Genomic DNA, 12,462 nt, shown 5'->3' with positions numbered 1-12,462 from the left:
TTTTTTTTTTTTTTTTTTATCGATGTAGAATTTCTGTGCGTCTGTGTGTGTTACTCTTTTGTGTGTTAAACACAATCTACTACATATAGATAACTTAATCTTAATGAAAAATAACAAATGAAAAAATATATAATCATGACAAAAGATACTCTAGTTTTATCAAAACCTAGTGAAACATTTCTAACTATTTTTAAAAGTGAATAAGTGTAGGACTAAATCTGGAAAAATGGTAAACATTGCTCTTTGTATTGTTGTAAAATACATCCATGAAAAAACAAGCAAAAGCATTTATATATAAATATATACTATAAAATTAAAATACATTTCTTTTAAATCTATAGCACAGTAATGAAGGCAGCAGCATATGATAGATAGTAGGGCTGTGTATTGGCAATAATCTGGCGATACGATACGTATCACGATACAGGGGTTGCGATACGATATATTGCGATACATTGCGAGACTGTAAGCAAAGCGATATATTGGGACATTTCTTATTTTAGGAATAGGATATATATTTTTTCAAATCAAAGCCACAGCAGAACTGTTGTGTATCTCCGAGCAACACATAGCGGTGTTTCATTACTGAATAAATCCACGTTTTTGAACGAATCGAGTGAGTCGATGATTCAGTGGCCCATTCATAAGGACAGTCACTTGCCTCGTTTCTGAATGAATCAGCCGTTTGAATGAATGACTAAATGACTCACTCATTAAAACAGGCACTTGCCGCCACCTACTGGTGGTTTAGTCATATTTAAAAGTATCATTGCATTTTTTCAACATTTATTTGTATGTTTTTTTTCTAAATAAACATTAATCTTATAAGATTATTTATGCATTTGAAATTTTGCAGTGTAAATGCATTTATGGCTGTGGAAAGAAAGTTTGTATAAACATAGTGGGAAATGACATCTGTTTTGTTACATACAACAACTCATTTTACGTTAGCCATTTCTTCCTCTTTCCAGTCTCAGAGTATTTTATTTTGAGAGTTGTTTAAGTGAGAGAAAATCTGTAACTTGATTGAGGGAATCGTAATGTTTAATAATATCTATTATTATGTAAATTGAAATTTGCATAGATTTTTGTTTGTATATGCTGTCAATTATAATTCTTAGAAAGAAAATCGGAATCTGCAAAAATCGGTATCGGCACGTCACATTTCCCAAAAAACGGAAATCGGAATCGGCCAAGAACATTGCAATCGCTGCATCTCTAATATATAATGTTTATTATATTAATATTATTATAATATATTTCCAGTAATGAATGGTTTTAGTTTTATCAATAAAAGCCCTGGTCTGAGAGAAGCACAGAAACACTGACATTATTCTGTGGCCTGCGAATGTGAAACTCGAGAAGGCGACATCGGCAGACGAACGAAGGAGAGTCAGAGTGAAAGAGAGCGATTATGATGGCAGACGGAATAACTGAATGACAGAGCGAGAAGGTCACTGGAGACGCAAGCGGAATGAACTCTTTAATTGCTTGACATGAATAAAAAAACTCATTTCTTCAGCTTATAATTGTCTGCTGGCGTGGGGATTCAGTTACTGATCTAATAAGACTTGTTCAAGCGCAGGAGAGTTCGCTCATTTGATGCTTTTCGTTTCTTTGCTGTATGAAGGAAGTGTGTGTTTGTGTGGGCGGCTGAAATAAAGTGTGTGTGTTTGTGTGTTTTGGGAAGTTTCCATCCCTCAGCAGAGAGTGTTTTCTCTGTTTCATGTCTCATAAGAGAGAGATCAGTGTCCTGTGCCGTGAAGCGCTTAGGGATGTTTGTGGTTTAACTTTAATAGTTCACATGACATGGCCCTTACTGAAAATGCATTTTTAATCTTTTATAAGAATCCTAAAAATGGCATTACTACCCCGATGAAGCTATTTGACAAAAAATAAAACAACTTTATTTATGAATATTTAAAATTGTGTTTTGCTTCCTCAAGCATCAGTTACTGTACATTTTGTGATAAACTGTGTAATGTAATTATTATTTTATTTTTTGAAATACTAAAATATCACAGTTTTCATAAGAGTAGATCTGTCTTGTTTAAAAGAAGCATTATGTGCAAAAAAAAATATATATAGATAGATAGATAGATAGATAGATAGATAGATAGATAGATAGATAGATAGATAGATAGATAGATATCAAAATATATAGATATCAAAATTTACATTATATTGAAATGCTGTAAAAAAAACTTTTTTAATACCTGTTTTAATAGAAATAGTGTACTGATTTGGTGCTCAATTAATATTATATATTTATTTATTTATGAAACACACACACACACACACACACACACACACACAAATGTGTGAGGTAATTTGGTATTATTAATTATTTTAAAACAAATGCAATAACAAAAGAATATGCAAATGAACAATTCATGCCCCATGTATGGAGGACCAAACCTGCAAAAATTACAAATAAATACATACATACACACATGTAATAATAAGAAAATAAATAAAGAAATAAATGACTTGATAATTAAATATAATTAATTTGTTATCAAATTTAATCCTGAATTTACTTTTATCACCTTTATGTATTTCTGTATTTATTTTTACCTTTTTTTTTTTACTTTTAATTTTCTGGTTTGGTCCTTCATACCCATGACCCATTTGTAAATTGCAGTGTAATAAAGAATTATCTTATTACTTAGGGCTGCACAGTGTTGAAACTGCTTCATTTTTTTTTTTTTTTACCTTTCGTTGATACTTTGATGAATAAAAAGTTAAAAAGAACAGCATTTATTCAAAATAGAGTAGTTTGTAGTTGTGTGTTTTTCTGTGCGCGTCTCCCTGTGGGATGAATGCGGTCCAGAGGGATCTGCTGTGTGTCTGACGCTGGATCTGAGCTCTCAGCTGTGATTCTTCTTTGAATGTTGTGATGCTTTTTGAGAAGCGTCTGAATCCAGCACTGGTGGACTGCACACATGAATCTGGATGAAAATAATGTCTTTTGCATTGATTTGTGTGTCAGTAGGGCATAGAGTGCTGCAGTTTGTCTCAGAGCCAGAATATAAAGCCATTTTCGAGCAGTGGTTATTTATTGTTTACTTTAAGAGTCTTTAATGTGATTTTTGAATGCATGGGTGTTTTCTTATAATGACTGCTGTATATCAGAATATGATCGAGATGATGATTGTGCATTAATGTAACTGTGTTTAGGCAGCATCCTGTAGAGAGTTTTGAAGGTTATATTTGCCTTTTCTAATGTGAAAACAATGTAGTGGAGTTGCTGAGCTGTTGTGATGGGTTGCTAGATAGTTACTAAGGTGTTGTTAGGTTGTTACTAAGGTGTAGCTAGGTAGTTGCTAAGATGTTGATTGGGTTTGCTATGCAATTGCCAATGTGCCATTAGACGTTTCTAGGGAGTTGAGTTGGTAAGGTATTGTTAGAAATTGTTAGGTCGTTGCCAAGGTGTCATTACGGGTTGATAGGGTGTTGTTAGACCTTGCTAAGTAGTTGCCAAGCAGTTGTTGGGGTTGCTAAAATGTAGGGCTGCACAATTAATCAAATTTCTAATCTCGATTACGATTATGGATGCCAGTACTAGCCAATCTCAAGGGAATACTCAACAATTATTATTTTTGTCATAATAGTGCACCCCTACTATTACTGGAGCAATTCAAGCATTAAAGGCTATGCATGTTTTCATAAATTCTGCTGCGATATGAAATGTATCTCACTTGAGAGACATATTTTGATTTATAAACATATAAATTTATAAAGATCTGCATGATCGCTGTGTGTCTCACAGATCGACTGCTCGGATCTCTGCAGGACGTTCATACAGCAGCTGATGCTCAACATGGTCCGAACGGCACTGAAAGGTAAAACACATCCAGAGAGTAACTTACAGTTTTCACTTCCAGTGTTGGGGAAAGTTACTTTTAAAAGAAATGCATTACAATATTGCGTTACTCCCTAAAAAATGTAACTAATTACTAGTTACTTTTTATGGAACGCAATGCGTTACGTTACCTTTGAGTTACTTTTTAAATCTGGGCTGGGCTTGCTTGCTTTTCACAACAAAAGTGAAATGAATACGCCTCAGGAACTGAGTTTGTTTATGTTTTTTAATGGAGACTCGGGTTCTCTCAAGATTCTGAAGAAAAAAATTTACTAAACAAAATCACATGTAATGAATGAATGAATGATTCAATGACTCACTCAAAATTTACTTGTTTCATTACTGGATGAATCAGCATTTGTGAACAAATCTTTTTAACAGCCCCTTTTTGCCACCTACTGGCATAACAACGTAATCAATAAATCTTAATTTTATCAGAATCTAAATTTTTATTTTACAAGTTTATGATACCTGAACTTACAGTCATGGCCAAAAATATCGGCACCCTTGGTAAATATGACCAAAGAAGGCTGTGAAAATTAATCTGCATTGTTAATCCTTTTGATCTTTTATTTTAAAAAATCACAAAAATCTAACCTTTCATTGGATAATAAGAATTTAAAATGGGGGGAAATATCATTACGAAATAAATGTTTTTCTCTAATACACATTGGCCACAATTAACGGCACCCTTTTATTCAATACTTTTTGAAACCTCCATTTGCCAGTTTAACAGCTCTAAATCTTCTCCTATAATGCCTGATGAGGTTAGAGAACACCTGACAAGAGATCAGAGACCATTCCTTCATCCAGAATCACTCCAGATCCTTTAGATTCACAGCTCCATGTTTGTGCTTCTTCTCTTCAGTTCACCTCACTCATTTTCTACAGGGTTCAGGTCAGAGGACTGGAATGGCCAGCAGAAGCTTGGTTTTGTGCTCAGTGACCCATTTTTGTGTTGTTCTTGAGGTTTGTGTTTGGATTATTGTACGGTTTATAAGATCCAAACATGGCCCATTATAAGATTTCTAATAGAGTCAGTCACTTATTGATTTTTTATCTGTTGGTATGTGATAGAATCCATGATGCCATGTGTCTTAACAAGAAGTCCAGGACCTCCAGCAGAAATATAGGCCCACAACATCAAAAATACAGCAGTATATTTCATTGTACACATGGGGTACTTTTTATCCCTGTATTCACCAAACCCATCTTGAGTGTTTGCTGCTAAAAAGCTAATTTTTTTAGTTTCATCTGACCATAGAAGCCAGTCCCATTTGAAGTTCCAGTCGTGTCTGATAACTGAATATGCTGGAGTTTGTTTTTGGATGACTGAGGAGAATTTTTCTTGAAACCCTCCCAAACAACATGTGATGTAGGTGCTGTTTGACAATTTTTTTTAAGGTTTTCTGACCCCGAGACTCAACTATTTTCTGCAATTCTCCAGCTGTGGTCCTTGGAGAGTCTTTAGCCACTCAAACTCTCCTTCTCACCGTGCATCAGGACGATATAGACACATGTCCTCTTCCAGGCAGTTTCGTAACATTTTATGTTGATTGGAAATTCTTAATTATTGCCCTGATGGTGGAAATGGGAATTTCCACTGCTCTAGCTCTTTTCTTAAAGCCACTTCACTAATTTGTGAAGCTCAATTATCTTTTGCTGCACATCAGAAATATATTCTTTGGTTTTTCTCATTGTGATGGATGATTAAGGGAATTTGGGCTTTGTTTTCCCTCCTATTTATATTTCTGTGAAACAGGAAGCCATGGCTGGATAATTTCATGTTCATAATCACACTGGAGTGCTCAAAATTGTGAATATGAATGGGAATATACTTCAGAGATATTTTACTCATAAGAATTTCTAGGGGTGCCAATAATTGTGTCCAACGTGTATTTGAGAAAAACATGTATTTCATAATGATATTTCCCCCCATTTTAAATTCTTATTATCCAATGAAAGGTTAGATTTTTGTAAAAAAAATTATAAAAGATCAAAAGGATTAACAATGCAAATTAATTTTCACAGCCTTCTTTGATCATATTTACCAAGGGTGCCGATATTTTTGGCCATGACTGTAAGTATCCGATTCTGAAATTGAAATCCGATCCAACCCTAGTCATATTCTGAGCTTGCATTTGACTTTTTATTCATCTTGAGGAATACTGAATCTGTTTTTGTGCAGGAGAGATGAGTAAAAACATATTCATATTTAGTCTAGAACTACATTAAGATCATGTTCACACACAACGCCTCTGCACTTACTCCTGATTTGAACATGGCAACACCAGAGCTGCCAGTCTATACATGTGAAACTGGCATTACTTATAGAAAAAGTAACTCAGATATTTCATTCTAAATTAAAAAGTAATGCGTTACTGTACTAGTTAAAGTAATCTGATTACATAACTTGCGTTACTTGTAATGCATTCCCCCCCAACACTGTTAACGTCACCCAGAATTGACAATACATTCATCATTTGCAAACCTCTATGACTTTCTTGCTTCAGCTGATCAGGAATGCTGTACATGAGATTCAAGACTTGAGATTGATGTACTTCATAAATCATTTCTCTTTTGCAGATCACAAAGACATTAAGAAGGATAAAGCGGGTCGGAGCATGTCTCTCACAGGTCCTGGGCCAGTCAAAGGTAAAGACTCTGAATTGAAGTGCTGTATGTGATGGTCATGAGTTTGTGAAGCATCGGTGTGTTTCTCCGCTGCAGTGATGGAGTCGTTCTCATGGGAGGAGTATTTGAAAGAGACGTCGTCCGATCCCGCTCCACCCAGCTGCTTCAGACAGGTGAGTCGTCTCGGTGAGAAAAGATGGTTTGGCCATGTTTAAAGAGCATTTCAAGTCATTTTATATTGTTTAACATTTTTACATTTTAGTTTGCTCTGTGAATAAAAACCACATTAACCCTTTCCTCCACATTCTCACTTAATCAGACTACATGAGCCATAAAAGCCTGATGGATCAAATATGACACTCAAAAAAAACCAAATATGCAAAATTTAGCTTTTTTAGACTACCAGTCTAAAGGCCTTTCCACACTGAGCGCAAAAAAGCAAAACAAATTTCGGACGCAATGTCACGCTGGAATAAAGCAGCAGCTTCCTATGGATGCTTCCACACAGACCGCGAACATCCTCGCACCGAAAATGCAAATGTTTTTTTTCCGTCCAGTCCGACGAATCTTTTCAGTTTCGCAAAGTGAAAACACTAATCCAATATGATTTGAGCTAGGATCATGTGATCGGAGCAGCTGATGTTGCACAAAAGGGTGAGAATTTTTTAGCAAGGATGCTTTCAATTGATCAAAAGGGATGATAAAGACATTTATAATGTTACAAAAGATTTCTATTTCAGATAAATGCTGTTCTTATGAACTTTCTATTAATCAAAAAACTTATACTCAGCTGTTTTCAACCTAATAATATGAATTAAAAAAATTGAGCAGTAAATCAGTATATTAGAATGATTTCTGAGGATCACGTGGCACTGAAGACTGGAGTTATGATGCTGAAAATTCATCTTTGAAATTAGGAATAAATTACATTTTAAAATATATTCAAATAGAAAGCAGTTATTTTAAATAGTAAAAATATTTCACAATATTACTGCTTTTGCCGTACTTTGGATCAAATAAATGCAGGCTTGGTAAGCAGAAGAGACTTCTTTAAAAAAAAACATAAAAAATCCTGCTGTTCAAAAACGTTTGGTAGTGTATATTTTTCAGATTATTATTTTATAATATATAATAATTAAAATGCAAACCTATCAAAATAATTCATAGTATGTTAATACAGAGTGTTTGTTCTCCAGTCTCGGATTCCTCCCTCTAACGATTTCAAGGTGGGAATGAAGCTGGAGGCCCGGGATCCTCGTAACTCCACCTCCACCTGCATCGCCACGGTGATGGGCTTGATGGGCGTGAGGCTCCGCCTCCGTCTGGATGGCAGCGACAGCACCAACGACTTCTGGCGATTGGTCGACTCCGCCGACATCCAGCCAATCGGAACCTGCGAGAAGAACGGAGACATGCTGCAGCCTCCGCTGGGTACGATTGATGTCACTTCCCCTCCATAGCTGATCCCAGAACAATGAGTCATATAAAGCAGAGTTAATGTTTAATATGAGCTACAAACAAGTGGACAAATATAGCGACTGATTTGGCTGTGATTTCCATAAGGCAGTTTTTCAGAGGGACCGTGCATCTAAAGTCTTAGCTTAATTCTCCACAGATCTGATGCAGTATTATTTTACTATCATTATTACACTATCATAGTCTTTATATTTTGAATGACCTTTTTTATGTTTTCTGTTTTCATTTAATTTCTGTTTCATTTTAGATCAAGATTTTGTAATTTTGTTGTGTTTCAGTCATTTTTATTTCTTTTTTTAAAGTATGTTTATTTAGTTTCTATTCATATTTATTTCAGTTTTAGTTGTTGTAATTTTAATACTTCAGGTTAAACTAAACGATAAAGAGAAATTTTGCCTTTGCAACCAACTGAAATAAAACAAGTGTAGGTTTTTTAATTAACGTAAATTATATCCTCTTCTCTAAATTTTGGCTGTCTTCAGCTTCCTGTTTTTATTAGTATTTATTAATATTTATTTTATTGCTTATTTAGTATTATTCATATTTTTTCATGTTCATTTTAATTTTAGTTAGTTAATGCAATTTTGTTGCATTTTAATAATTTCTGTCAGTTTTTTTTTAAATGTTTAGTTTTTTCAGTTTTATTTTAGTTTTAGTGATTTTAGTACATCATCTTAAACTAAACAAAAATGAAAGAATTAGCTTTTTTTATTCTCCCATTTTCCATCTTCATTTTAATTTTAGTTTACATTTTTAGTTAGTTTTTGCAATTTTGCTGTGTATTTTGGTCTTTTTATAAGTTTTTATCTATTTAAGATTGAAGCACTTCAATTCAAAAATTAGATATATTTCCTTCGCAACTAACTGCAATAATTTGTTTTTATATTGCTATTTAAGTTTATTTGATTTCAAGGAACCATTTTTTTTTCAGTATTTATTTTTAGTAATTAACGATAACAGCACGGGAAAATTACATCCTTTTGTCTAATGTTCGCCTGCCTTTTAGTTAGTACTTATTAATATTTCTTATATTTTATTACTACCTTAGAGTTTATTAATATTTTAAAACAATATATTTTTCATGTTTTTGTGTGAAGTTGTTTTTTGTTTTGTTTTCTATGCCTATTTAGATTTGATTCATTTTCTGTTTTTAATTTTCTGATTTAATTCATTTCTGTTTTAGTTGTTGTAATATTAGTACTCCATTAGATTTTTACACTTCCTTTTTATAATTAAGGGTTTTTTTTTTTTAGTTTTACAGATAGCTAATTATAACGAACATTGGTCTGTTGCAGGAAATGATATTGTCTTCTCTAATTTTGCCTGCTTTCAGCTTCCTGTTTTGCTGGTTTCCTGTTTTCTGCTTTGACTGTTGTTGGAGATGAATGTGATCACATTGGAGTAGAATCACAGATAATAATTGCGTCTCTCTCCCTCATTTTGTCAGGATTCAGGATGAACGCCTCGTCGTGGCCCATGTTTCTCCTGAGGACCCTTAATGGAGCAGAAATAGCACCTGCCACAGCGTTTAAAAAGGTGCTGGACCTCCTCAGAGAGAGAATTCATTTACATGGATGATTGTGTCACATCATGCAATCACATTAAAAGGTTTTGGTGACACTGATGCTCTGTAATTCTATCAGGAGCCGCTGCGGCCGCCCCAGAACAGCTTCAAGCCCGGCATGAAACTGGAGGCCGTGGACAAGAAGAACCCGTACCTGATCTGTCCAGCCACCATCGGCGAGGTGAAGGGGGAAGAGGTGTTCGTAATGTTCGACGGCTGGAGGGGGGCGTTCGATTACTGGTGCCGCTATGACTCCAGGGACATCTTCCCCGTGGGCTGGTGCGCCGTCACCAAACACAGCCTGCAGCCGCCCGGAAACAGCAGTGAGTGACCACTGCACAAATCACTGAATGCTGTAGATTAGTTATCAAGGATGCAAATTCCTCACCTTTCACTGACAACTCGCTTTTTTCAGATCAAAATAGGTCACCTATGAAATTTGCTTAGGGGTCATTCCACAAAATCGATGCCTTTTGCATCCCTAAGAAATAATCAAACATAGATTTAAAATAACAACAAATAAATGTGCAATTTAAAAACAAAACAATACTATGTATACTTTCATCAATGTTACATTTAATTGAAAAGTCAATTAAATATTATTTTAAATAGTGCTGTCAAACGATTAATCACAATTAATCGCATCCAAATAAAAGTTTTTGTTTACATAATATATGTGTATACTGTGTATATTTATTATATATATATATATATATATATAAATACAAACACATGCATGTATATATTTAAGAAAAATATGTTGTTTATATATTAAATATAAGAATATTGTTACGGGATTTAGTGGTTGTAGTAAAAATAAACAAAGGATCACGAGAACGAAGTAGCATCAACACACTCTTTCCTTTAATGAACGTTAAATAACATTAAACTCAGGCAAAGACAAAGGGAGAACTGAGGACTTATAAAAGAACAAGAACAAAAGAGCAAACAAGATGATAAATACAAAACAGGTGAATGGAATAAACGATGATTAACTAAACTAGGACAGGAAAAACCAAATAAGGGCAAACAGGAACTAAACGGAAACCAACACGTGACAAATATAAATATATAAATGTATATACAAATATTTTCAATATATATATTCTAATTAATATTGTATTGTATTGATTTCCTTCAGGTTTTCCTGTAGCTCAAATAGTAGAGCATGGTGCTAGCAACACCAAGGTCATGGGTTCGATTCCCAGGGAAAGCAAGTGTAAAAACTGTAACTTGACAGCAATGTAAGTCGCTTTGGATAAAAGCGTCTGCTAAATGCATAAATGGAAATGTAATATATATATATAGAGAGAGAGAGAGAGAGAGAGAGAGAGCGCGATGTATTAAACAAAAATAACACAATTGACAAAATTACTACAATTTTAACTAAAATTCAAATGAAAACAGAAAATATAACAATAAAAACTCATTCAAAATAGGAAAACTATAATACAACAAATCACCCATTTTAAAAACAATGTTGTTCCTCAAGATCATTGCAGTTTTATTTATTTATCGCTAGAGGACAAAAAGTTACTTAGTGCATCAAAACTAAATGCCTTGACAGCTAGCAATAAAAAAGCTGAAGTACTAATATGACTAAAACTAGAACTGAAATAAAAATAAATGAAAGATAAATAGAAATATTAAAAAAATATATAAAAATGACAAAAGCACTTACAAAAATGAAAAATAAAACTGAAAATCTATTTTTAAAAAAAAGGTAAGTGCTATGATATCATATAAATAATACTAAAATGCCACTGGTTCCTGTGCTCTTCTTATTCTATAAAATAAAGGCAGAAAACAAAGAGGAGTAAACCGCTTGTGAGCAGCAGGGCGCGCTACAGCTCTCTGAAACACCCTCAGGAATCACATGACCACTGAATGAGGAAGATCTTCTGAGATGAAAGCACTTTTCCTTCAGTCTGAATCAAGGCTGTCTGTTTCTCCAAGCTGTTTTTAAAGCCGTTTCAGCCTTTAAAACGTAATGCAATCATAATTTGGTCTACTCTATGGTATGTTTCCATCTGGCCTAAACTCAAACCTCACCTGGGATGAAATAAAATATAAATATATTGATTGAAACAAAACAACAACAACAACACAAGAATGATTATTTCATAAGAAATAAAAGGAGAATCATTTCATGTGTTAGTTTCAGTGTTATTTTAGTATTATTTAGAGCTATAATACTAAGATTTTGAATTAATTTTGTTATATTTTCAGTTTATAGTTTAAGTTTAGTCATTTTGTTTTATGCTTTTGTCATTTGTATTAGTTTTTTATATTTCTATTTGTTTTAGTAATTTTAGTACTTCATTTTAAACTATTTATTTCTGAACATTCAGTCAGCTTCAGTGTTATTTTAGTATTATTTGTTAACTATTACAGTATTTATTAGGATTTTGAATTTATTTATTTTTTTATTTTTAGTTTACATTTGAGTAAATTTGTTATGTGTATTTTGTCTTTTTTTTTACTTAAACTAACTTCAACTTTAACATGTTTTTTCAGTTCGGCAACATTTCTCATTTTCATTTATTTCAGCTGTATTTCGACGAACAAAAGTGTTTTTAAATAGTTAACAATAGCAAGTTCAGCCTAACTGTCAATCATTCCTGTTGTCATGACAACCCACTCAACGACCCCGCCTTCACTGTTGCGAACAATCTCACGCTGAATTCTAATTATTTAATTAAGACTAACTAGGAATGTTTAATTATCATAATTGCGTCTGCTGTTAGCAGTATTGAGTAAAGCTCTCTCAGCGAGACTGATGCATTTGATTGGGCTTGCGACTTGCGATCCGTATTTAATCTTTCAAATTTCACATGTGGGCCCTCCAAAAATATAGGTTATGATTGGGATAGCATACTAGCAATCTAGGTAGCACGTACAGTATATTGTGTGCCATATACAA

The 12,462-nt window shown here is 33.7% G+C and overlaps 1 protein-coding gene across 1 annotated transcript in view; it reads left to right on the top strand.

Annotated features, from left to right (window-relative positions):
* The window catches only part of LOC306860270 (sex comb on midleg-like protein 2), a 30,548-nt gene that overhangs the window by 3,779 nt on the left and 14,307 nt on the right, over positions 1 to 12,462 (top strand). Inside the window, exons 2-7 of the mRNA XM_079401885.1 lie at positions 3,773 to 3,845; positions 6,452 to 6,520; positions 6,596 to 6,672; positions 7,696 to 7,930; positions 9,423 to 9,511; positions 9,619 to 9,862. Coding sequence (XP_079258011.1) covers positions 3,815 to 3,845; positions 6,452 to 6,520; positions 6,596 to 6,672; positions 7,696 to 7,930; positions 9,423 to 9,511; positions 9,619 to 9,862 — 745 coding nt within the window. The 5' untranslated portion in view covers positions 3,773 to 3,814. The remainder of the gene's footprint in view (positions 1 to 3,772; positions 3,846 to 6,451; positions 6,521 to 6,595; positions 6,673 to 7,695; positions 7,931 to 9,422; positions 9,512 to 9,618; positions 9,863 to 12,462) is intronic.

Source organism: Barbus barbus (genome assembly GCF_936440315.1).
Source record: "Barbus barbus genome assembly, chromosome: 41".
In the NCBI taxonomy this organism is placed as follows: Eukaryota; Metazoa; Chordata; class Actinopteri; order Cypriniformes; family Cyprinidae; genus Barbus; species Barbus barbus.
Note: the sequence above shows the minus strand (reverse complement) of the source record. Positions and strands in the feature narration are given on the sequence as shown.